This window comes from Bos javanicus, chromosome 22 (assembly GCF_032452875.1).
Source record: "Bos javanicus breed banteng chromosome 22, ARS-OSU_banteng_1.0, whole genome shotgun sequence".
Classification (NCBI taxonomy): Eukaryota; Metazoa; Chordata; class Mammalia; order Artiodactyla; family Bovidae; genus Bos; species Bos javanicus.
In genome coordinates this window covers 14729695-14757044 of record NC_083889.1, presented here as the reverse complement: position 1 = coordinate 14757044, position 27350 = coordinate 14729695, and the positions used below count along the sequence as shown (strand labels likewise).

General features: G+C 42.4%; 2 protein-coding genes across 4 annotated transcripts in view; both read right to left on the bottom strand.

Annotated features, from left to right (window-relative positions):
* The window catches only part of NKTR (natural killer cell triggering receptor), a 44114-nt gene extending 33106 nt beyond the window's left edge, over positions 1–11008 (bottom strand). For 2 of the 3 annotated variants that reach the window (XM_061396084.1, XM_061396086.1), the window contains exons 1-2: positions 10681–10945; positions 10471–10551 (exon numbers count right to left, since the gene is read on the bottom strand). In XM_061396084.1, the coding sequence (XP_061252068.1) occupies positions 10471–10528 (58 nt within the window). In that variant the 5' untranslated portion in view covers positions 10529–10551; positions 10681–10945. Of the gene's footprint in view, positions 1–10470; positions 10552–10680 lie in introns of all 3 variants that reach the window. The other variant, XM_061396085.1, reaches the window with a different exon arrangement.
* Positions 11009–17077: 6069 nt separating this feature from the next.
* Positions 17078–21152, bottom strand: SS18L2 (SS18 like 2). The gene is made up of 3 exons (XM_061396111.1): positions 20955–21152; positions 20627–20703; positions 17078–17630 (listed from the first exon to the last, which is right to left on the bottom strand). The coding sequence occupies exons 1-3, from the start codon at positions 21021–21023 to the stop codon at positions 17543–17545; spliced, it is 234 nt and encodes a 77-aa protein (XP_061252095.1). The 5' UTR covers positions 21024–21152; the 3' UTR covers positions 17078–17542.
* Between the last annotated feature and the right edge of the window lie 6198 nt (positions 21153–27350).

Sequence of the window (27350 nt, the reverse complement as noted above, 5' to 3'; positions counted from 1 at the left end):
TTTTGAATTACAACCATTTTCAGGAGTTCCTTTTCCCTTTATTCTATAAAAGCTTTTCCATTATGAACATTTGTACATAGTCAAGACTTGTAGAATAAATCAAAATTAACTGGATCAGGCATAATCCAGTAGACACAAAATGCCTTGATATATTGTGTCACTAAGATTTTACTTTATTCCTGGCATGTCAGTCAGTTACTGTGAGGACAAAACAAGGTTACTGTGTAAGAAACAACCTTAAAGGATAAAAAGTAGAAGAATGGAATCATATAAGAAGAGACTCCCATGTCAGCACTGTCAAATCGAGTGCTGGAGTCAAATTAATGCAGTTTCAAAACCTTCTAGCTGATCTTGATGTCTAAAGAAATGAAGAGAAAGTTAAGAAAGCAAAAAGGAAGATAGCAATGTATCTAAAAACATTTCAGAATTTTAGGAAATGCATGTAATATCAGTAATATTAAGTACTATTCTTTGTATTTACATAGAAATAATTTATTATTCTATGTAAAATAATTTATTAATACTCTTATCAGAGTATTTCCATCACTCATAAATCCCTAAGAAATGGCTGGCTAGGTGGGTGTCTAAATTCAAAATCATATAGCTTTGCAAACTACAACATACATAGGTCTTTGGAATCTCTTTAAGATAGATGTTTTTCAGAATAAAAGATATAATCAAAACAACTGAAACTTCACCTTTTCTCTAGGACTATAGTAACTTCAATAAAGAGTTCTTCCGCCCAAAGTCTTATGCCTCCACACAAAAACTGATGAAAATTTCAAATATTTTTAGTTTCTCCTTTACAGACAATTATGAACCCTCTAGTGGTAGGAGTACGTCAAGGCTGTATATTGTCACCCTACTTATTTAACTTATATGCAGAGTACATCATGAGAAATGCTGGGCTGGAAGAAGCAGAAGCTGGAATCAAGATTGCCGGGAGAAGTATCAATAACCTCAGATATGCAGATGACACCACCCTTATGGCAGAAAGTGAAGAGGAACTAAAAAGCCTCTTGATGAAAGTAAAAGTGGAGAGTGAAAATGTTGGCTTAAAGCTCAACATTCAAAAAACGAAGATCATGGCATCTGGTCCCATCATTTCATGGGAAATAGATGGGGAAACAGTGGAAACAGTGTCAGACTTTATTTTCTGGGGCTCCAAAATCACTGCAGATGGTGACTGCAGCCATGAAATTAAAAGACGCTCACTCCTTGGAAGGAAAGTTATGACCAACCCAGACAGCATATTGAAAAGCAGAGACATTACTTTGCCAACAAAGGTACATCTAGTCAAGGCTATGGTTTTTCCTGTGGTCATGTATGGACGTGAGAGTTGGACTGTGAAGAAAGCTGAGTGCCAAAGAATTGATGCTTTTGAACTGTGGTGTTGGAGAAGACTCTTGAGAGTCGCTTGGACTGCAAGGAGATCCAACCGGTCCATTCTGAAGGAGATCAGCTCTGGGATTTCTTTGGAGGGAATGATGCTGAAGCTGAAACTCCAGTACTTAGGCCACCTCATGCGAAGAGTTGACTCACTGGAGAAGACTCTGATGCTGGGAGGGATTGGGGGCAGGAGGAAAAGGGGACAACAGAGGATGAGATGGCTGGATGGCATCACTGACTCGATGCACGTAAGTCTGAGTGGACTCCGGGAGTTGGTGATGGACAGGGAGGCCCGGTGTGCTGCGATTCATGGGGTCGCAAAGAGTCGGACACGACTGAGCGACTGAACTGAACTGAACTGAATACCCTACCGTCTAACCTGATGAAGAAACAAAATTTCTATTGACCTTTCACACTCATGGGGCAATGGTTAGAGCAGAAATTCTGTCTCTGCCATGGCACTGTGTTGTTAAGAGCAAAAGAAAAAAACATGAACAAAACCAAATTGTTTTGGGTGCAGTACTACAGTACAAGGTTAAGAACACTGCTAAAGACTGTAAAGTAAATGATGTACCTATCAGAACTGTTAAAAAAAAATTCTGAATCATACTGGACATGTAGTTCATCCACCATTGTCAGAATTCCATTTGCAACAACACTGACAGATGAATACCAACAAATGTAGAAAAACAGCTGAAAAGCACAGGGATTCAAACAGGAGTAAGAGGTAAGAGACAAGGAATAACCATCTTACGTTAAATGCAAAAAAGGAGAAAAATCTTTGTATATTTCACGTGGAGATTTGAGGCAGAGAAAAGGAAGGAAAAGGATAGTGCTAAGAAGCCAATTTTCTCCTCTCAAAGTCCCCATAAAAACCAGTAACAACTCTCAGAATGGGAGAATAGCAAATGAAACAAGTAAGAAAGGACTGATTTCCAAAATATACAAGCAGCTCATACAACTCAATACCAGAAAAACAACCCAATCAAAAAGTGGGAAAAAGACTTAAACAGACATTTCTCCAAAGATGACACACAGATGGCTAACAAACTCATGAAAAGATGCTCAACATCGCTCATTATTAGAGAAATGCAAATCAAAACTACAATGAGATATCACCTCACACCGGTCAGAATGGCCATCATCAAGAAGTCTACAAACAATAAATGCTGGAGAGGGTATGGAGAAAAGGGAATGCTCTTGCACTGTGGTGGGAATGTAAATTGATACAGCCACTAAGGAAGACGGTATGGAGATTCCTTATAAAAACTAGGAATAAAACCACCATATGACCCAGCTCCACTCTTAGGCATATACCCTGAGGAAACCAAAATTGAAAAAGACACATGTATCTCATTGTTCACTGCAGCACTATTTACAATAGCTAGAACATGGAAGCAACCTAGATGTCCATCGACAGATGAATGGATAAAGAAGTAGTACATATACACAATGGAATATTACTCAGCCATAAAAAGGAATGCGTTTGAGTCAGTTCTGATAAGGTGGATGAACCCAGAACCTATTATACAGAGTGAAGTGAGTCAGAGAAAGATAGATATTGTATTCTAACACATATACATGGAGTCTAGAAAAATGGTACTCAAGAATTTATTTACAGGGCAGCAATGGAGAAACAGACATAGAGAATAAACTTAAGGACATGGGGAGAGGGGAGGAGAGGGTGAGATGTATGGAAAGAGTAACAAGGAAATTTACATTACCATATGTAAAGTAGACAGTCTATGGGAATTTGGTGTATGGCTCAGGAAACTCAACAGGGGCTCTGTATCAATCTAGAGGGGTGGGATGGGGCAGGAGATGGGAGAGAGGTTCAAGAGGAAAGGGATATATAGGGAGGGGATATATGTATACCTATAGCTGATTCATGTTGAGGTTTGACAGAAAACAACAAAATTCTGTAAATCAATTATCTTTCAATAAAAAAATTTAATTTAAAAAAAAATCCGTATGAATTTGCCTTCACGACCTTTCAACCAGGCCTGTGGTTATTACTGGGATTCTCTGGGCCCAATTTATAAAAAAATAAGGAGAAAAGGGGGTGAAGGAGAACCTTCTTGCTTACAGAAATGGTAACAAGCCTTTGCCCTAAAACTGAACATGAGGTCAGTGCTCAAGCTCACGTTCACGCAAATGCACTAATTAAAGCAACTTAAAAAACAAGTGTGTCACATGCTGTGCTAGGTTCTTTACAAATACAGGCAACTCTGCAATAACATGAAAAAACTGAAAGAAACACTGCATTATCAAAAAATCACATAGAAAGACAACTGTTCCCATGGGACAATGTGAGCTGGGGACAAGGGAATTTCAGGTTCTAGTAAAAAATATTTTTTATCTTAGGAGTATCAATGATAAAGGCATGCTTTTAGTTATAAGAATATCTTATAACATTTAAACATCACTGGGGAAATCCTACAACTGATCACACCTCACTCTGACCTTTCGCAGCACTGTCATTAGCATAACCCTCCTTGTGGTCTTTCAAGTAACTATTAAATAGATGAGAATAATTCAAAACAGCAGTGCTGCTCACCATCCTTTTCTCCCACACAGTAGTTCCCCTCCTTGCTATCTGTGTCACAACACAAATGGTAATCTGGCTAAGAAAAATTGTGCTCCTTAATTGATTAGAATAAATTCATTTTAAAAATATGATCTTTAAGACACGTGGTTGTATTATTTAATTACTCTTTTCAAGAACCTTACCATGCAAGCAATACTGCACTGAAGTCTTATTAGTCTGAGTATATACAAAAGGGAGAAATCATTTAAATGGAGCAAACCACTGCATCCAGAGTCATCGAGTCATTGTATTCACAAGCTTATGACCCAGAGCATGCTTGAGATGGGAGATTCATTTCTCCCCGCCCCCGTACAAATCAGGTCTCATATGCCCTGCTCTATCTCAAAGTATAAGTTATTTTGGATATTAATCTAAAGTTTAAAGGTTAATTTCGAATACAAGCAAATTTTGCTGTACTTTAGAACCACAATAATGACTCTATAGTACTTCCATTTCCCCACTCCAGTACTTTTGCCTGGAAAATCCCATGGACGGAGGAGCCTGGTGGGCTGCAATCCATAGGGTCGCTAAGAGTCAGACACGACTTCACTTTCACTTTTCACTTTCACGCATTGGAGAAGGAAATGGCAACCCACTCCAGTGTTCTTGCCTGGAGAATCCCAGGGTTGGAGGAGCCTGGTGGGCTGCCGTCTATGGGGTCGCACAGAGTCGGACACGACTGAAGCGACTTAGCAGCAGCAGCAGCACTTCCATTTACAAAGAGGTCAGAGGGCTTTCCCTAGGTCATAAGCAGTACTCAAACATTTGTCTTCCTTTTTACTTTAAACTTGTTTCTCAGTTTCAGTTCCAAATACTCTATAGTGTTTACTAAGAACATATTTTTAGTTTCTTTGATTCATGTGAACCTTGAGCAGTAAAGCTAAAACATCCATTTTACCTATTTTGATAAATTGCCAGGGTTTTATGACATTGTTCTGAGGCCCACATAAACAAAATTCTAAAGTCAAGCATTCTTTTAAAGAAACACCTTGGTCATCATTTTGGAAAATCAACTTTAGTTCAGTTCAGTTGCTCAGTCGTGTCCAACTCTTTGTGACCCCATCAATCACAGCACGCCAGGCCTCCCTGTCCATCACCAACTCCCAGAGTTCACTCAGACTCACGTCCATCGAGTCAGTGATGCCATCCAGCCATCTCATCCTCTGTCATCCCCTTCTCCTCCTGCCCCCAATCCCTCCCAGTATCAGAGTCTTTTCCAATGAGTCAACTCTTCGCATGAGGTGGCCAAAGTAGTGGAGTTTCAGCTTTAGCATCATTCCTTCCAAAGAAATCCCAGGGCTGATCTCCTTCAGAATGGACTGGTTGGATCTCCTTGCAGTCCAAGGGACTCTCAAGAGTCTTCTCCAACACCACTTTAAGCCTCTGACAAATACAAAATAAGTAACATTCTATTCAAGAAGGGGGCTATATCTTTTTAAAATGTCAATCTCATAAAAGACAAAAGCTATGGAAATGGAGGGTAAAGAATGATATAAATGATTTTTTAGGCCAACGAACAAAAACAGAATACAGAGATAGTAGACTAAAGTATTGTATCCATGTAAATTTATGAAGTTGACAACTGCATTGTGGTTATGTTGAAGAATACCCCTTTCTTTTCTTCGAAAAAAATTTTAAAATGTTTAAGACTCTTTTAATGAATATTTCTATTCTTAATAAATACATGCACGTACTTAGGGGTAAAGAGCCATGATGCGGGTAACATATCTTCAAATGATTCAGAAAAAAATTGTGCGTTTAGAGAGAAAGAGAGAGATTAATAAAGCAAATGGTATAAAATGTAAATAGGTGAATCTAGGTAAAGAATCTAGGTAAAGAATCGGAGAAGGTAATGGCACCCCACTCCAGTACTCTTGCCTGGAAAATCCCATGGACGGAGGAGCCTGGTGGGCTGCAGTCCATGGGGTCGTGAAGAGTTGGACACGACTGAGTGACTTCACTTTCACTTTTCACTTTCACGCATTGGAGAAGGAAATGGCAACCCACTCCAGTGTTCTTGCCTGGAGAATCCCAGGGACGGGGGAGCCTGGTGGGCTGCCATCTATGGGGTCGCACAGAGTTGGACACGACTGAAGCGACTTAGCAGCAGCAGCAGCAGGTAAAGAATAGATTGGCATTCTTTTTACTGCTTTTACTTTTCAACTTCCTATAAACATGAAATTATATTCAAACAAAAAGTTTAAAACGATTGCAGATAAAACCCAATGCTTGAGTTCTATGAAAGCATGTGTCTTTATCAGCAGTTCTCAAACTCTTTGGTCTCAGAATCCCTCTATATGCTAAACAATTACTGAAGACTTTATAAAGACATTTGAATATGGTTTTTAAAAAAATAATTTTATGCATTTAATTTTGGCTGTGCTGGGTCTTTGTTGCTACACAGGTTTTTCTCTAGTTGCAGCAAGAGGGGACGAGCCTCCAGTTGCAGTGTACGGGTTTCTCACTGCGGCGGCTTCTCTTGTCAAGGAGCACAGGCTCTAGGGCACACGGGGTTCAGCAGCTACAGTTTCTAGGCCTTAGAGCACAGGCTCAGTAGCTGGGCCCACTGGCTTAGTTGTTCTGTAGCAGGTGGGATCTTCTCAGACCAGGGGTTGAACCCATGACTCCTGCACTAGCAGGCAGTCTCTTTACTACTGAGCTGCCAGGGAAGCCCAATATGGGTTCTTTCTTAATACTTTACATTTTGAAATATGAACAAAAAACTTAATGAGTGTCATCTTTTACATTTTTGCAAATCTCATTTCATGAGATTTCCTATTTCATGTCTAATGTAATAAAAGATAGATTTTCCTATCTGCTTCTGCATTCAATCTGTTGTGTCATTGCTGCCTTTGAAAAACTACTGAATACTAACAGAAATGGGAGTGAAAAAATTGGGAGTTTGACTTCTGGTCTCATGATAGCATTTCCCAGTTTGAAAACAAAAAAAGGTCTACACCATTATACTATTATAATGTAATATATTACAACTATAATTTTTCAAAAATACCTTACATAGACATTCTCATTTTAAAACTACACCTCAGGCCTCTAAGAAACACACAGCCTCAAGGGGAGTGATAAATCAAAGGCCGTACTCCAGAGGTGACTTCTAATACTGCTTTTGCTATCTTTATCTCTAATCAAATAGTAATTAGTAAAATGAATGCTTAAAATCTGTTTTTATTGGCAAACTGGTAATGTCTGGAACATACAGACTGAATAAAAACATTTGGAGATAATCCATACCCTTCCATTAATAGGACATAAATCTGGAGTCACCCTTTGGAGTAGAACCTCAGGCTGGGTTCAGCAAAAAGGTCCTGGGTCTAGTCAAGATTTAAGAGGATTCTGGTACACAAAACTAAAAGATTCGCATGGCAATTTTCAAGACCAGAAATCTTCCACATAAAGAGTACTTGGAGCACTGAAAATGACTTCATCAGACTTACAGAACTGGTTTTATGACTTATGTGTATGTATACTTGCTTGTCAACATCTACATATGGCAAATGTGACTTGCTTTCACTGTGTCCTGGTAGCAAGGTTGTGACAAAAGCAGTCTACAGCCATTAACTTATTGGTGACTCCTTGATATGCTCTAAAAACTTAATAGCCATTTTTGACTAAACTGGCTTAAATCAGTTTGCACCAGATATCTAAAACCTGTTTCCCTGGGCTCCAATATTCCACTTCTTGATACAACATCTGAAAAGGGCAAAATAAGTTTCTGAAGCACCAAAGAAGGAAAAGGTAGATTCCTATTTCATGTCTGCCCTGAAAGGTACTCAGTTTAACCAACCAGTAACAACCATAGAGAGAACTAATATTTAATCAAAGAAGGGTGGACCTGCCTGTCAGAAAAAATAAACAGAACCTCTGAAAAAAGAAAACAGAACAAAACACCAATGAAATGAAAATCTGGTTCTTTGAAATAACAGTAAAATTGGTAAAACTCCTAGCCAAACTGGCCACAGAAAGAAAGACAACAGGCACAAATTATCAGCATGAGGAATAAAAGTGATATTACTATAGATCCCACAGATACTAAATTAAAGGACGATGTTGTTTGACAACTTAAGATTAAATGAGCTAGTTGCTTAAAAGCCACAAACCACCAAAACTCAAAGAGAAGTAACAACATGAATAGTTCTGTAACTATACTCATGTAATTTAAAGACATTCCTCTTTTAATACATACTTGCATTCATTTGGTGGCTTTACAATTCAAAAGCCTCGTTTGCTATAAAATATACAAATTTCCATTGATAGTAATGGAAAATACACACTGTGCTGTTCAATTTTTATCAGTACTTATTGATCTCTCATTAATATGGACAACATAGCTACTCATTAAAGGATCTTTACTTATCAAAGTAAATAAATTACTTTGTATCAAGTGAATTATTAACTATACGAGAAGACAAGAGTTATTACTTGAATAAATACTCAATGACATACATACTAAAGGTTAAATAATACAAAGCAAGACACCTCATTTCAAACAACTGAAGAGATTCTTACAAGCTGTGTAAAAATCAAGTACCTACTGCTGCTGCTGCTAAGTCGCTTCAGTCGTGTCCGACCCTGTGCGACCCCATAGACGGCAGCCTACCAGGCTCCCCCGTCCCTGGGATTCTCCAGGCAAGAACACTGGAGTGGGTTGCCATTTCCTTCTCCAATGCGTGAAAGTGAAAAGTGAAAGTGAAGTCGCTCAGTCGTGTCCGACCCTCAGCGACCCCATGGACTGCAGCCTTCCAGGCTCCTCCGTCCATGGGATTCTCCAGGCAAGAGTACTGGAGTGGGGTGCCATTGCCTTCTCCACAAGTACCTACTACTTAGATAATATACTGAAAAGTGCTAGAGAAATATCAATATTATATATGAAACTGAACCATATGAAATTGCCAGTTATCAACTGGTTCAACCTAGAACAATGCAAGCATTCCTTGTTTTATATACGGTTCAGTGTTCTCTAGAGTTCTAGTCACTTCTACCGGAACGGTATTATAATATTGGTGATCAAAGTTCATTTTACATTTGCCAAACACATTCTGGAGATGTTTCATGACAAAAGTTATTTGCGAAACTAGGATATGAATGTGTACAAGATAAGGAGTACTTTCCAGGGCTACAGAACCTTTGTTTGACCTCTACTTTCCAGGACTATGCTATTTTTAACTCTTAAAAAAATAAGCCTTCTTATTCAAAACGAAAATTCACTATAGAATAATGATTAAGAGCCTCAAGGTTCAAAAGATGAAGAGAGAATGCAATAAAAATTTCTAAGATCACATCATTCCTTTGCTCAAAACCTTTCAACATTTTATCTCACGGAGTCAAAGTTCTTACTCTGGCCTTTACTCATTTTGTGCTACTCAGTTGCCTCCTTTACTCCTCAAACAAGAAGGTACGCTTTCTCATCAAGTCAAGGAGGCTACTACACTTTCTGTTCCCCAAACAAGAAGGTACACTTTTTCGTCAAGGCCTTCATATTATCTCTTCCTCTATCAGGAAGGTTCTTCTCTGAGATATCCACACCCTCACCTTCTCTTTCAGGTCTACTTAAATGTCATCCTCTTAAAATGTCCTTTTCTGACCAATCTATTAAAACAGTACCCCTATTACAAGACACTTTTTTTTTTCTGGTTTATTGTCTGTCTTCCTCCAACAGAATATAAACTACAAGGAAGAGAGGCCTTTGTTTTATGCATTGCTATATTCTCAGTCTAGAACAGTAGACAATCTGCTGAACAAGATCTGCAGAAAGACTGTATACATGCTTCCAATTAAAACTTCTGTCACAGTAAAAAAAAAAAAAAAAAGCTAAGAAAACTGTTTGGAATCTCGCACGCTCTGCTACGTAGAATGAAGTTAACTATCCTTGAGAAGAAAATATCTCATTTTCAAAAAAATATACCAAGGAATGGCTGGATTCCCTAAAGAAAACAGTAATGGAAGAGAACACACATTGCAAGTCCGTTGATACTAAATGCTTTGGTTTAAAGCCCAAGACTTGTGCTAAGTCATTACCCCATGAACCAAGGAATTATGGCTAAAGACACTTAAAGTAAAATAAAAGCAAAGTTAACCTATTAATGATGCACAAGAATTAGAAAATATACAACGTACGAGTCCAAAGCTCATAGTACAGAGCAAGATACCAGAAATCGAAATTGGGAGTGTTTGCTCCTTAGAGATATTGTGAGAGACAAAGTCCAGAAGGATCGCACCCCTTTTCCTGGCGCTAAGGCAGGGCAGGAACACTCAGGAGGGGTGCAGGGGCAAGGAGTTTGGGAGGACGAGGCCTGGACTCCGATTAGTTTGTATCCGGACCACCCTCCTCTCCACAGATTTTCCCTCAGGAGAAAAGGGAGTACGGACTGCGCCTACCAGTTCCCAAAAAGGCTTGGGGGAGGGTTGATGAAGGTAGACCCCTCCCCTTCCCCAAGGCAAGCCAAGGCCCCGCAGGGCTCCCCAGTGGCCCGGCTCACCCGGCTCCCGGTTGATTTCGATGTCGAAGTGGCATTGCGGCCGGTCCTGCGCCCCCATAGCGACCGAGGCGGCAGCAAAAGCTGGGAGAGATGGAGAGGAAAGCGGTCAGGGCGGGGGCTGGGGCGGGGGCTGGGGCGGAGCCCGCGCCTCAGTCACCTCCCGCAGGCCTGTCGCGACAGCGCCGGAGGCCGAGACTGGCTCCCTCTCACCTCAGGCCTCCCGGCTCCCATGGAGTGCGCACACACATGCAGCCGCGCTCTTCACCTGGTTGGCCTCCAGCCTGAGACCTCCCAGTAGACAGAGGAGAAAGCGCTGCCACCGCGGCCGGAGGCCAACGCCACTAACGGACCGCCACCCCCGCCCCCCGGCCGGGTCTCTGATTGCCACGCTAAACCCCGCGAGAGCCAGGACAAATACCGCGAGAGCACGTACTCGAAGGCGGTGGTTAACAGTAGCGGCTACGCCTACGTGGGAATGCCTGGGAGCTCGAGTCCCGCGCTCCTATACCTGAGCTGGTTCTTTTTTGCTCCGCCCCTTTCCTCCTTTACGTTGCAATCAGACGCCAACTGTGGGGAAGCCCCGGACGCGCCTGCGCTCTCTACTTCCTGTTGTCCTTTCTCAAGGGCCGTGTCAAAGTATTTGCAGATATCGCGAGGCTTCCTTATTGTCCATAGCTGCAAGAGTTTGGAGAATCAAGTCGTTGAGGATCGGTAGACTGACAGTTTTGACTTTCTTTTTACTCAGGGAGTAGTTATGACCCTATCCTGTTAGACTGTCTCACTTCAAAGGCCGTTTAGGTACAGTTATACGTGCGTTTCCGCTTTGGGGGCCAGCGTCATGGGCATAGTGTTCAAGGCTATTCTACCTCTTTTCTAAATTGTCAGTTCAAGACCTTTGTCCTTATTTTAATCATGTTCTTCGTCTAATAGAAAGCAAGAATTCTGTATAATAACGTGTTGTTAAACGATGTATGTATATTCTGAATACAAATCCTTGCTAGGTTTATGTAATTGTGATTATTTTCTCCCAGTCTGTCTTGCCTTTTCATTGTTTTGATAGTGGCTGTGGAAAGCAGTTTTTTAATTTTTTATGAAGTCATTTGATCAACTTTTTCTTTTATGGTTTGTGCTTCTCTGTGTAAGAAATCTCTGCCTACCCCAAGGTCATGAAGATTTTCTCCTATATTTCCTTTTAGAAATTTTATAACCCTGTCTTTTTGGTGTACGTCTATGATCTGTCAGCATTTGTGGATATGGTGTGAGGTAGAAGCTGAAGTTCTTTTTTTTCTCATAGGGATATACCATAGTTCCACCACCATTTGTTGAAAAGACTGTCTTTTATACATTGAATTACCTTGGCTTTGTGACCACATATGTGCCATTCTATTTCTGCGCTCAATTTGCTACATTGATTTATCTTTACCATGGGCCACACTGTTGGGTAGTTGTTGTTTTACGTTATTTTCTTAAAATTGTAATATATACTTTAACTTTTCATAAACTGGTCTTTTAACTTTTTTTAGCTTATTGTTCAGAAGCACCAAGTAGATTCGCATTGTTATATCACCATCACTACCATCTAGCCACAGGACAATCTTCATCTTGTAAAACTAAAATTTTGTACCAATTAAACAATAACTGCTCCTTCTCCCCTCTACCCAGGATCTGGCAAGCACTCTGCTTTCTTTCCTTTTTACTTTATTGTGGTAAAAAGACTTAACGTGAGATCTACCTTCTTGACAGATTTTTAAGTGTTCAAGCTGTCTAATAACGTGAGTGGGGGGCAGCTGCTATCACACTCCAGCTGATAGTTTTCACTGTGGACCTGTAATCCAGCATTGCTAGAAATCCAGGCTTTCATGGGAAATCCTCAACCCACTCCAGTGTTCTTGCCTGGAGAATCCCAGGGACGGGAGAGCCTGGTGGGCTGCCGTCTATGAGGTTGCACAGAGTCGGACATGACTGAAGTGACTTAGCATAGCATAGCAATGCAAAACTAAAGACATTGCACAGCACCTACCATATTTGCTGATCAGATCAGGCCCTTCAGCAGCCTACCTGGCATAGAGTACAAGCACAAACCACATGAATAATAGAGAACAGAGAAGACCAATGATGGGATAGAACCCTACAGATGACAGAATGGGTCGGGGCCTCTGAAAAGGGCCAGAGCCTTCAGCTAACACACTTGAATGTTTACCATGCCCAGCTCCCAACCACATAATCTCCACCTCATAACCTCAAGAGGCAGATACTACTTTTCTTATCTCCATTGTAGAGCTTAGGAAACAGAGCTTACAGAGGTTCTGACAGATTTGGGATTTAAAATGAGGTCTCTCTTCACTGTTTACATATTACAGCCTTCCTGGGTTGAAACCCTTGACTCTCAACAAAAGGAGGTTTTAATTTGGGGTTCACTTACAAGAAGCTCTTTGCCCCATTTAACAGATACATCTCAAAGAAGGAAAGTTCTTGACAGAACAAAGATAAAAGAAGCAGAAGAATGATAACATAGAAAAATCACCATTAGGTAATCCCTAATGAAGAAGAGAAGCAAAAAGCAAAGGAGAAAAGGAAAGATATAAGCATCTGAATGCAGAGTTCCAAAGAACAGCAAGGAGAGATAAGAAAGCCTTCCTCAGTGATCAATGCAAAGAAATAGAAGAAAACAACAGAATGGGAAAGACTAGAAATCTCAAGAAAATTAGAGATACCAAGGGAATATTTCATGCAAAGATGGGCTTGATAAAGGATAGAAATGGTATGGACCTAACAGAAGCAGAAGATTATTAAGAAGAGGTGGCAAGAATACACAGAAGAACTGAACAAAAAAGAGCTTCACGACCCAGATAATCACGATGGTGTGATCACTCACCTAGAGCCAGACATATTGGAATGTGAAGTCAAGTGGGCCTTAGAAAGTATCACTACGAACAAAGGTAGTGGAGGTGATGGAATTCCAGTTAAGCTATTTCAAATCCTGAAAGATGATGCTGTGAAAGTGTTGCACTCAATATGCCAGCAAATTTGGAAAACTCAGCAGTGGCCACAGGACTGGAAAAGGTCAGTTTTCATTCCAATCCCAAAGAAAGGCAATACCAAAGAATGCTCAAACTACCACACAATTGCACTCATCTCACACACTACTAAAGTAATGCTCAAAATTCTCCAAGCCAGGCTTCAGCAATACATGAACCATGAAATACCAGATGTTCAAGCTGGTTTTAGAAAACCCAGAGGAACCAGAGATAAAATTGCCAACATCCGCTGGATCATGGAAAAAGCAAGAGAGTTCCAGAAAAACATCTATTTCCGCTTTATTGACTATGCCAAAGCCTTTGACTGTGTGGATCACAATAAACTGTGGAAAATTCTGAAAGAGATGGGAATACCAGACCACCTGACCTGCCTCTTGAGAAATCCATATGCAGGTCAGGAAGCAACAGTCAGAACTGGACATGGAACAACAGACTGGTTCCAAATAGGAAAAGGAGTATGTCAAGGCTGTATATTGTCACCCTGCTTATTTAACCTATATACAGAGTACATCATGAGAAACACTGGGCTGGAAGAAGCACAAACTGGAATCAGTATTGCCAGAAATATCAATAACCTCAGATATGCAGATAACACCACCCTTATGGCAGAAAGTGAAGAGAAACTAAAAAGCCTCTTGATGAAAGTGAAAGAGGAGAGTGAAAAAGTTGGCTTAAAGCTCAACATTCAGAAAACGATCATGGCATCTGGTCCCATCACTTCATGGGAAGTAGATGGGGAAACAGTGGTAGACTTTATTTTTTGGGCTCCAAAATCACTGCAGATGGTGATGCAACCATGAAATTAAAAGATGCTTACTCCCTGGAAAGTTATGACCAACTTAGATAGCATATTAAAAAGCAGAGACATTATCTGCCAACAAAGGTCCATCTAGTCAAGGCTATGGTTTTTCCAGTGGTCATGTATGGTTGTGAGAGTTGGACTGTGAAGAAAGCTGAGAGCTCAAGAATTGATGCTTTTGGACTGTGGTATTGGAGAAGACTCTTGAGAGTCCCTTGGACTGCAAGGAGGTCCAACCAGTCCATCCTAAAGATCAGTCCTGGGTGTTCACTGGAAGGACTGATGCTAAAGCTGAAACTCCAATACTATGGCCACCTGATGCGAAGAGTTGACTCATTGGAAAAGACCCTGATGCTGGGAGGGATTGGGGGCAGGAGGAGAAGGGACGACAGAAGATGAGATGGCTGGATGGCATCACCAACTCAATGGACATGAGTTTGAGTAAACTCCAGGAGTTGGTGATGGACAGGGAGGCCTGGCGTGCTGCGATTCATGGGGTCGCAAACAGTCGGACACGACTCAGCGACTGATCTGATCTGATCTGTGCTGCCAGAAAAAACATCCATTTCCGCTTTATTGACTATGTCAAAGCCTTTGACTGTGTGGATCACAATAAACTATGGAAAATTCTGAGAGATGGGAATACCAGACCACCTGACCTGCCTCTTGAGAAATCCATATGCAGGTCAGGAAGCAACAGTCAGAACTGGACATGGAACAACAGACTGGTTCCAAATAGGAAAAGGAGTATGTCAAGGCTGTATATTGTCACCCTGCTTATTTAACTTATATGCAGAGTACATCATGAGAAACGCTGGTCTGGAAGACGCACAAGCTGGAATCAAGATGGCCAGGAGCAATATCGATAACCTCAGATATGCATAACACCACCCTTATGGCAGAAAGTGAAGAGGAACTAAAAAGCCTCTTGATGAAAGTGAAAGAGGAGAGTGAAAAAGTTGGCTTAAATCTCAACATTCAGAAAACTAAGATCATGGCATCTGGTCCCATCACTTCATGGGAAATAGATGGGGAAACAGTGGCAGACTTTATTTTTTGGGGCTCCAAAATCACTGCAGATGGTGATTGCAGCCATGAAATTAAAAGATGCTTGGCGTGCTGCGATTCATGGGGTCGCAAAGAGTCGGACACAACTGAGCGACTGAACTGAACTGAACTCCTTGGAAGAAAGTTATAACCAACCTAGATAGCATATTCAAAAGCAGAGACATTACTTTGCCAACAAAGGTCCGTCTAGTCAAGGCTATGGTTTTTCCAGTGGTCATGTATGGTTGTGAGAGTTGGACTGTCAAGAAAGCTGAGCTCTGAAGAATTGATGCTTTTGAACTGTGGTGTTGGAGAAGACTCTTGAGAGTCCCTTGGACTGCAGGGAGGTCCAACCAGTCCATTCTAAAGGAGATCAATCCTGGGTGTTCTTCGGAAGGACTGATGCTAAAGCTGAAACTCCAATACTTGGGCCACCTCATGGGAAGAGTTGACTCATTGGAAAAGACCCTGGTGCTGGGAGAGATTGGGGGCAGGAGGAGAAGGGGACAACAGAGGATGAGATGGCTGGATGGCATCACCGACTCGATTTGGATGTGAGTTTGAGCGAACTCCAGGAGTTGGTGATGGACAGGGAGGCCTGGTGTGCTGCGACTCATAGGGTCACAAAGAGTCGTACACAACTGAGTGACTGAACTGAACTGAACTGAATGAAATAACCTATCAAAGCTGGGTAGATCATAATTTAAGTGAAAGGCTATCAGGAGCTTGATAATAAATCATTTTGGGTTATTTCCTGATGTGATGGAAAAGCAAGCACCTATCACTTCCTATGATATATTCTTGCCACAGATACTAGAATCTGAGTCTGAACGAGCACCTTGATCTACTAGTTTATAGGAAAACTGGGCCAATAGTGGGACATATAATGACACCACACCACAGGGATACAACAGAAATGTGAAAATTTTTAGAGCAAATGATGTTTTTTTCAACAAATGGGAAAGAAAGGAAAAGGGAATTAAGTATTTTTATAGACATAGTGATGTCAACAAAATGCAGGGTGTGAATTTTGTTGGGATCCTGTTTCAGACACATCAACAAAATCACATTTTGTGGGAAGAGAAGAAAATTGAACATCACAGAATTCAGGACATGCCACTCCAAAATACAGCTCCTTGGCATAGTGAATATTTTAAGGAAGGAATTTGAGAAACAGCAGATCCTAGAGGGACTCTCAGACCTTCTCCCATAAAGCAGGTCATGTGACTCTCAGATGAGAGGTGCCCTCCCACACCCAGAGGGACAGAGATTTTGAACAAAAAGGCCTTGCTAAATTTCCCCCAGTTTCCTACAGTTAGTTCATACCCTTATGTCCCATCACATTTTTCTAAAACTTTATACTTTTCATCGAACTTCATATATAAAAATGCTCAGGTTTAACTGTTTCTTTGGGTCTTTTGTTTCCTTATGAAGGCTCCCATGTCATGTAAACTTATATTAAATAAATGCACATGCTTTTCTTCTGTTAATCTGTCTTTTGTTATAGAGGCCTAGCCAATAACCTTAAAAGGATAGAAAAGAAAAAGATACTCTTCCTTCGGCATCACATCTTCTATTAGTAGATGATGTTGGATGATACTTAAGAATTACTATTAATTTTGTTAGCAATGACTGTGGTGGTGTTACATGTATTTTTAGCTCCTTACACTTTTCCTCAAAAACCAAGTGGAAGACATTACATGAAAATTTCTATACCTTAATATCAGGCTTTTGTGGAAAGGCAAGCTTTATTTCAAGGCAACATGAAAACAGCAGTCAGGGGTCCACCACCACAAACTGGCAGGAGGGAGAAACAGTCACACATCCATTTGGCAGTGTCTCAGTGGAAAGTCTCACCAATTTCTGCTGATCGCCCAATACCTGCTCAGTTTCCTCTTCAGATTGAAACTAAAAAGGTTGACTTGAAGATGCCCATTATATCTCTGTTATCCAAACACACTTATTTCAGGATGGAGGACACTTGGAGTCAACTTAATTGAGGGAATCCACTTAATTATTAAGTATTTATACTGAGAATATGGTTAAGTTAGTAGCTTTCTTCACATTTTCACATTTTTAGAAGAGCCACAGAGGTTCCATTCACATTCTAAGCAGTTGAGCTGGCAAAAATCCATTTCATAGGAAATAGATCACATTCAATTACTCCTCACAACAGCCAACTGGAAGACTATTCCATTGCTTTTGAAGCACTGGTTGGGTTGGCATCTGCGATGGTAGCCAAATAAATGAGATTTCTGTGTAACACATGCTGGTACCTATGGGTGAAAAACATAAAAATTAGAGGTGTGTTTTTATTGAACAAAAAACTGGAAAAGAATTTTATCTAGTGAATGGCTCATCTACTGACTAGATCAGTTTTGTCAACGTGTCTATTTAACATATCAGAGGAAAATACATCCAGAATCTTACCTGTTCTCACTTCTCACTACCGCAGCTATATCTCTCGGCCAAGCCACTATCACTTCTTGCTTGGATTACTGTACTGGACCACTCTCTAACCTGTCTCCCTGTTCTACCTTTGTAGCCCTACTGTAATTATACTCATAGCAGCCTGAGTGATTTTAGAGTTTAGGTTAAGATCATGTAATACCTCTGTTCAAAACTCTTCAAAGGTCCCCATCGCATTATGAGTAAAGCTCAGCTCTTCTCATGGCCTATAAGGACCTACATGATCAGGGCCTCTAGTCTCTCTCTGATCTCATCTGTCACTTTCCCTCTACTCACTAAGTTCTGGCCAGAGTGGAGTCCTTGCAGAGACTTGAAGCTATCCAGCAAGCTCTAGCCTGGGGGACTTCACCCCATGCTCACTTTGATTCACACATTTGCATAGCTGCCTTCCTCACCTAAGGTGTCTACCCAAATGCCACATCAAAGATAACCTGTATAAACTAGCACTTCCTCCCATTTACTGTGCTTTATTCTTATTCAAAGCACTTATTATTATATGCCTAATTATATGATTCTACAGTCTATAATGTAAGCTCCATGAAAGCAGAGCTGGTATCTGTTTTGGTAATGATTCCCCAGTAGCTGAAGTAGTGCCTGATACTCAGTATTACTTATAAAAAAATCTTGAACAGGGAATTCCATGGAGGTCCAGGGTTAGGACTCCATACTTCCACTGCAGGGTCACAGGTCAGATCCCTAGTCAGGGAACTAAGGGTTTCCCTGGTGGCTCAGCAGTTAAAAGAATCCTCCTGCAATGTAGGAGACACAGGTTCAATCCCTGGGTAGGGACGATCCCTTGGAGGAGGGCATGGCAACCTTCTCCAGTATTCTTGCCTGGAGAATCCCATAGACAGAGGAGCCTGGTCAGCTACAGTCTGTAGGGTCACACAGCACGACTGAGGCGATTAAGCACGCACACAGGCAGGGAACTAAGATCCCATGTGGTACAAGGCCAAAAAAAATCTTGAAAAAAGTTAAAGAAAGGACAAGACACTTCCATGATAAAAGCATGTTTACTACGATCGCATTTCTCAGTCAAGGGGTCGAGCCCCAAATCAGACTAGGGGGCAGGAATCATGCACCATGCAATGTGAAAATGTCCATGAGGAGATTTTGGTAACTTACCCATAATTTGAGAATCACTGCACCAAATAGGGTGTTTGGCAACGGTTTTCCATATAGAAAAATGGGAGTTGTTTACTATAAACTGTAAAAAAGCAAATCACCAAATGCCAGTGTCCAATGTAAAGACTTACCCAAGATGGATATCTCCACTAAGCTGTTCAGTGAGGAATTGAGGGTTACTTTTTAGGGGGTGGGGAAAGCATGGCTTCATTCGCAATGAAATAAAATCTTTTTTGTTTCTGTAATAAACGGGGCATAATTCCTGGAACTACACTTAGAAAACAGAGTGTTTTCTCTCATCTTGGCATATGGCTAGAGAGGACCTTAAATTACTGTGCCAAATTTACCTCTGTCTTAACTGAGAACTTTTATTGGTCTTTGTATGTGTTACCACAAAAATATGAGCCAGGGATCCACGACCAGAAACAGCCACCGCTCTCATCATTTCGTGAGACATTTTCCGAATGCTAGAACTGGACATGGAACAACAAACTAGTTCCAAATAGGAAAAGGAGTCTGTCAAGGCTGTATAATGTCCCCCTGCTTATTTAATTCATATGCAGAGCACATCATGAGAAATGCTGGGCTGGAGGAAGCACAAACTGGAATCAAGATTGCCAGGAGAAATATCAATAATCTCAGATATGCAGATGACACCACCTTTATGGCAGAAAGTGAAGAAGAACTAAAGAGCCTCTCGATGAAAATAAAAAATGAGAGTGAAAAAGTTGGCTTAAAGCTCAACACTCAGAAAACTAAGATTAAGGCATCCTGTCCCATCACTTCATGGGAAATAGATGGGGAAACAGTGGCTGACTTTATTTTTTTGAGCTCCAAAATCACTGCAAATAGTGATTGCAGCCATGAAATTAAAAGACGCTTACTCCTTGGAAGGAAAGTTATGACCAACCTAGACAAGCATATTAAAAAGCAGAGACATTACTCTGCCAACAAAGGTCGGTCTAGTCAAGGCTATGGTTTTTCCAGTGGTCATGTATCGATGTGAGAGTTGGACTGTGAAGAAACCTGCGCGCCGAAGAATTGATGCTTTTGAACTGTGGTGTTGGAGAAGACTCTTGAGAGTCCCTTGGACTGCAAGAAGATCCAACCAGTCCATCCTAAAGGAAATCAGTCCTGGGTGATCATTGGAAGGACTTAGGTTGAAGCTGAAACGCCAATACTTTGGCCACCTGATGCGAAGAGCTGACTCATTTGAAAAGACCCTGATGCTGGGAAAGATTGAGGGCAAGAGGAGAAGGGGACGGCAGAAGATGAGATGGTTGGGTGGCATAACCAACTCAATGGACATGAGTTTGGGTAGACTCTGGGAGTTGGTGATGGACAGGGAGGCCTGGCGTGCTGCAATTCATGGGGTCGCAAAGAGTCAGACACGACTGAGCGACTGAACTGAACTTAACTGAACCGTCCCCATCCCTGTTGTCATCGGCCGGCATGGCTTTTCGAGGACTCTGCAATGAGCACAATTCAAGTTTTGAAGAGGAAGCCACGTCTGACTCCAGGCTTCACAATGTACTGTCTGTATTATATTGGGCAAGTAAGTAATTCCTCTGAGCCTTATCTGTGCTCACTCAAGACTCCTAGTTCAGGTCAGCTGATGGATTCCAATACTAGCTTTCCCTTCACACTCACAAATTAAGGGAATAAAGAGGAGACTCACTGGACGCACTCATTCGCCCGGCCTTTGTTCTGATATTCCACGATACAGCGGATCAGCTGGTCATTCTCCTCCAGGAGCTAAAAGACCAGACAAAGGGTCAGTGCGATGACGTCAGGGCGGCGAGGACCACTGCCGCCTCTGCGCCCCCCGCCCCCGCTCCCCCTAAGGCCGGGCTTTCCAGCCCCAGCACCTCTGCTGACTTCATTCTCACCTCACAGCAAGTCACCTACGCACACCACCAGTCTCAGCTGCTCGCTCCAGGAAGCCTCCAGCATCCGCAGCCATTTAGGATCTCTACTAAGAACTCTCTGCCCGTGTTAGCGCTTACCCGCTGGATGGTCTCCTGATTGACTTCTGCCTTCCCTCTCAGCCAGTCCGGTACGAAAGCCACCGACATCCCGGGAAGCCAGGGTGGAACTCGGCCTCAGGCACGGCAGATCTGATCTAGACCGGAGCGGTCAGACGTACTACGGCCGCAGCAGGGACCAAGATAGGTTGGCCTACACTCTCTACGTTGATTGGGTCCTCCCACCTAGGGGGCGGGGAACAGGCAGAACGTCATTTGTGATTGGGCACGCTCTTAATAAGAGAGAATCTTGACGTCCTCCTCTGGCCCCACCCCTGAGAATCTTGAGCTGTTTGTGGATCTTCTACGTGTGTGCAAGCTAGGCTTAGGGGCGGGATCCGTGGTAGCGTCTGGGCTTTTAGGATTTGGGTACCGCCACTCTGTGGGAGCTTGCCCACCTGGGTCGACATTCACACCTCTTTAAACACCGCTCTGGTGCCTACAGGCCTGCATCTGGACCCTGAACTTTGGGCATTGCCTCCTTTCAAGCCAAACCCTGCAAGGCCGAGAAAACACCGGTGTCGGCTTTTGCTGAGGGAGATCGCATATAGCCCTCTTTTTCCTTTGGGCCCTTAAAAAAAAATCAGATTTACTACCCTAAAAAGCACTATTATTTTTTCCGTTTTACAGATGAGAAAGCAGAGATTAGGTAACTTGCCCAAGATCTCCTAGCTGCTAAGGGCAAAACCAGCATCTGAACAGAGCAGTCTGGCTTTAGAATTCTTGCTTTTAACCACCTCCCTGTGCTAGCATCAGGTCCCATCACTTCATGGGAAATAGATGGGGAAACAGTGGAAACAGTGTCACACTTTATTTTTCTGGGCTCCAACATCAGTACAGATGGTGACTGCAGCCATGAAATTAAAAGACGCTTACTCCTTGGAAAGTTTTGACCAACCTAGATAGCATATTCAAAAGCAGAGACATTACTTTTCCAACAAAGGTTCGTCTAGTCAAGGCTATGGTTTTTCCTGTGGTCATGTATGGATGTGAGAGTTGGACTGTGAAGAAAGCTGAGCGCCGAGGAATTGATGCTTTTGAACTGTGGTGTTGGAGAAGACTCTTGAGAGTCCCTTGGACTGCAAGGAGATCCAACCAGTCCATTCTGAAGGAGATCAGCCCTGGGATTTCATTGGAAGGAATGATGCTAAAGCTGAAACTCCAGTACTTTGGCCACCTCATGCGAAGAGTTGACTCATTGGAAAAGACTGATGCTGGGAGGGATTGGGGGCAGGAGGAGAAGGGGATGACAGAGGATGAGATGGCTGGATGGCATCACTGACTCGATGGATGTGAGTCTGAGTGGACTCTGGGAGTTGGTGATGGACAGGGAGGCCTGGCGTGCTGCGATTCATGGGGTTGCAAGGAGTGGGACACGACTGAGCGACTGATCTGATCTGATCTGTGCTGCCAGAAAAACACTGATTTCTGCTTTATTGACTATGTCAAAGCCTTTGACTGTGTGGATCACAATAAACTATGGAAAATTCTGAAAGAGATGGGAATACCAGACCACCTGACCTGCCTCTTGAGAAATCCATATGCAGGTCAGGAAGCAACAGTCAGAACTGGACATGGAACAACAGACTGGTTCCAAATAGGAAAAGGAGTATGTCAAGGCTGTATATTGTCACCCTGCTTATTTAACTTATATGCAGAGTACATCATGAGAAACGCTGGTCTGGAAGACGCACAAGCTGGAATCAAGATGGCCAGGAGCAATATCGATAACCTCAGATATGCATAACACCACCCTTATGGCAGAAAGTGAAGAGGAACTAAAAAGCCTCTTGATGAAAGTGAAAGAGGAGAGTGAAAAAGTTGGCTTAAATCTCAACATTCAGAAAACTAAGATCATGGCATCTGGTCCCATCACTTCATGGGAAATAGATGGGGAAACAGTGGCAGACTTTATTTTTTGGGGCTCCAAAATCACTGCAGATGGTGATTGCAGCCATGAAATTAAAAGATGCTTGGCGTGCTGCGATTCATGGGGTCGCAAAGAGTCAGACACAACTGAGCAACTGAACTGAACTGAACTCCTTGGAAGAAAGTTATGACCAACCTAGATAGCATATTCAAAAGCAGAGACATTACTTTGCCAACAAAGGTCCATCTAGTCAGGGCTATGGTTTTTCCAGTGGTCATGTATGGTTGTGAGAGTTGGACTGTCAAGAAAGCTGAGCTCTGAAGAATTGATGCTTTTGAACTGTGGTGTTGGAGAAGACTCTTGAGAGTCCCTTGGACTGCAGGGAGGTCCAACCAGTCCATTCTAAAGGAGATCAATCCTGGGTGTTCTTCGGAAGGACTGATGCTAAAGTTGAAACTCCAATACTTGGGCCACCTCATGCGAAGAGTTGACTCATTGGAAAAGACCCTGGTGCTGGGAGAGATTGGGGGCAGGAGGAGAAGGGGACAATAGAGGATGAGATGGCTGGATGGCATCACTGACTCGATTTGGATGTGAGTTTGAGTGAACTCCAGGAGTTGGTGATGGACAGGGAGGCCTGGCGTGCTGTGATTCATGGGGTCGCAAAGAGTAGGACACGACTGAGCGACTGAACTGAACTGAACTGTGCTGCCTATGCACCATAGTGCGGATGTGGTTTGCCGCAACATACAAAGAGGGAGCTGGGCCAACCTCTTGGGCCACACTTTTACCGCTGTTCAATTCAGTCACTCAGTCATGTCCAACTCTTTGCAACCCCATGGACTGCAGCACGCCAGGCCTCCCTGTCCATCACCAATTCAGGGAGCTTACTCAAACTCATGCTCATTGAGTCCATGATGCTATCCAACCATTTCATCCTCTGCTGTCCCCTTCTCCTCCCACCTTCAATCTTTCCCAGCATCAGGGTCTTTTCAAATGAATCAGCTCTTCGCATCGGGTGGCCAAAATATTGGAGTTTCAGCTTCAACATCAGTACTTCCAATGAATATTCAAGACTGATTTCCTTTAGGATGGACTGGTTGGATCTCCTTGCAGTCCAAGTGACTCTCAAGAGTCTTCTCCAACACCACAGTTCAAAAGCGTCAATTCTTCGGCGCTCAGCTTTCTTTATAGTCCAACTCTCACATCCATACATGACCACTGGAAAGACCATAGCCTTAACTAGACCGACGTTTGTTGGCAGAGTAATGTCTCTGCTTTTTAATATGTTATCTAGGTTGGTCATAACTTTCCTTCCAAGGAGTAAGTGTCTTTTAATTTCATGGCTACAGTCATCATCTGCAGTGATTTGGGAGCCCCCCAAATTAAGTATGACTACTGGGGTCCAGCCCCAGTTGGATCCAGGGATTCCCTCGGGAGGACGACATTGGTGAAAAGGATAGAAATAGAGAGAGATAAGGAAAGAATTTTGCAGTTAAGAAAATAGAGGAGAGAAAAGAGGCTGATATTCCTTGGTTTACACAGAAAGCCAATAAAGCCCCAGCACGGGACTTGCTCTGTTCATGTAGGCCGCAGGCGACTACTCAAATCGCGGAAGGTGCCCCACCCTGGGCACCTTCTCGAGTGGGTCTTAGAAGCCCAGGCAGTAAAGTGAATGCAGAGGGCCCCTGCGCTCCAGGGGATCAGCCTGAAAAAGAAAAGGAAAGAGAAAGGACGACATGGGGAGACCAAGCTTCGGTGAGCAAGGCCCGCAACTTTATTTTCCAAAGTAGTTTTTATACCTTAAGTTGTGCATAGAGGGTAATGGGGGCAGGGGAGGGGGTAGAATCATGCAAGGTCAGCAGTCCTTGATGCTTATCGAAGCCAGGCTTTCTTTCTGCAAACTTATCGTATGCAAAAGCTTTAGGTGATTTACATCATCTTCTGGCCAGGAGGCCTGTTAACATTTTATGACCCTTTCTTCAGAAAACTTATTTTTCTCTAAAGGTGATTATTCTAAAGTCAGGCGCCACCCTCTGAAAGCATTAGATAAAGTTGCATTCCTATAGGGCAAAAGTGTGGTGGGCTATAACAAGAAAAGAATTAACTCAAGGGTCCAAGGTTACAAACATTAAAGCTACTACTTACATTTCTATATACCAACTATATTAATCAATACACTCCCAGGGACACAGTAGGTAAGGGATATGGAAACTTGGCAGCAAGCATTAGCTCAACAAAGAAATCCTCTACTAGTTCTAATCTAACAATTTTAACTCTCTGAGAAGCTCTGCATTGTTAGAATACCTTAAGCTTCCCACGCCTCTCGTGGTTGGGAGGCTGTGAATCTGAACAAACCTGTCAGGCAAGCTAGAAAGTCATCAGAGGGGTTTGAATTGAAACACTCCTATTATGCCCAGGAGACTTATTAACTACAGTTTTAAGTTGATTTTCTTACAGAGAAAGGTGGTCGGGGATAGCCCCCCGTTAATGTCAGAAGAGTTGGTGAAAGTCGTGAAATAGTAAAACAGACAGATTTTGGTTTTGGGGTAGATGCTCGGGCAGGTCCAGGGGGCCTCTCGAGTTCTGATTGCCTTTGCATGTCAGATCCTCTCCCCATGACCTTTGTCATTGGTGGAACTCCCGTGCTGGCTTCCGGCATCTGACACTGTTTCCTCATCTATTTGCCATGAAGTGAAGGGACCGGATGCCTTAATCATAGTTTTCTGAATGTTGAGCTTTAAGTCAACTTTTTCACTCCTCTTTCACTTTCATCAAGAGGGTCTTTAGTTCTTCTTCACTTTCTGCCATAAGGGTGGTGACATCTGCATATCTGAGATTATTGATATTTCTCCCGGCAATCTTGATTCCAGCTTGTGCTTCTTCCAGCCCAGCGTTTCTCATGATGTACTCTGCATATAAGTTAAATAAGCAGGGTGACAATATACAGCCTTGACATACTCCTTTTCCTATTTGAAACCAGTCTGTTGTTCCATTTTCCAGTTCTAACTTTTGCTTCCTGACCTGCATATGGATTTCTCAAGAGGCAGGTCAGGTGGTCTGGTATTCCCATTTCTTTCAGAATTTTCCACAGTTTGTTGTGATGCATACAGTCAAAGGCTTTGGCATAGTCAATAAAGCAGATGTTTTTCTGGAACTCTCTTGCTTTTTCGATGATCCAGCAGATGTTGGCAATTTGATCTTTGGTTCCTCCGCCTTTTCTAACACCAGTTTGAATGTCTGGAAGTTCACAGTTCACAGACTGTAGAAGCCTGGCTTGGAGAATTTTGAGCATTACTTTACTAGCGTGCGAGATGAGTGTAACTGTGCAGTAGTTTGAGCATTCTTTGGCATTGCCTGTCTTTGGGATTGGGATGAAAACTGACCTTTTCCAGTCCTGTGGCCACTGCTGAGTGTTCCAAATTTTCTGGCATATTGAATACAGCACTTTCACAGCACCATCTTTTAGGATTTGAAATAGCTCAACTGGAATTCCATCACCTCCATTAGCTTTGTTCATAGTGATGCTTCCTAAGGCCCACTTGACTTCACATTCCAGGATGTCTGGCCCTAGGTGAGTTATCACACCATCATGATTGTCTGGGTCACTGGCAACCACTAAAACTCTGAAAAAAGGCCACTAAAACTCTGAAAAAAAAAAAACAACAAAACTAAAACTCTGGCTGTCTTCTCTCTTGTCTAGTCCGTCCATGATGAACATGGGAGTAAGGTTGGTTTTCTCTGTAGCACAGAGTGAGAAGCAGCCATTTCACTGAGGATGCAGATCTTGGAAAGTTTTACTCCTCAAAAAGGGTATCAGGGCAATTCTGCCTTCTAGAGCTTCATTTCCCTGAGTGGTGGCCCTGATCCAGAGCAGGCTCATTTGCTTTGCTGCGCTCTCTCTCCACAATTCCTTTATTCATCCCGTGGAGGGGGTTTTATCCCATTTCACAGAGGGCTAAGGGTAAGTGATAAATCAGCTCTGGATGTGTGCAGTTTGAGGTGACCTCTAATGGAGATGTTGAAGTTTGTGGCTGGCTCTTTGGTTGGAAATCAGGGCCAAGGGCTGGCAATATAAACTTCACAAAGCATCACTTGTGGAAAATGGCATTATCCTTGAAGCTACTTTGTCACCCTTTCACATCCAATTCATCACCAAGTCCTATTGATTTTGCTTCTACATTTCTCTGCAGACTGCCCAGTTCTCTTCTGCTTCACACTGTCCCAGCCTAAATTCTAGCTTCATCTTCTCTTGTCCAGACAACTGCATTGACTTCCCAACTGGCCCTACCACAGTTTCCAAGAGCCATCTCCATTTTGATCTTAATATCAGCAGCCAAAGTGGTTTTTACAAAATATAAATCAAATCAGTTTTCACCTGTACCAAATTCTACTATGGCCTCCAATACCTTACATGATCTTACCTCTTCTATTCTCTAGTGGCTTTTACTCTACTTCTTTACTCTCTAAACTCTGAGTTTATTTTTCCTCTTTGGTGGCAAAATGTA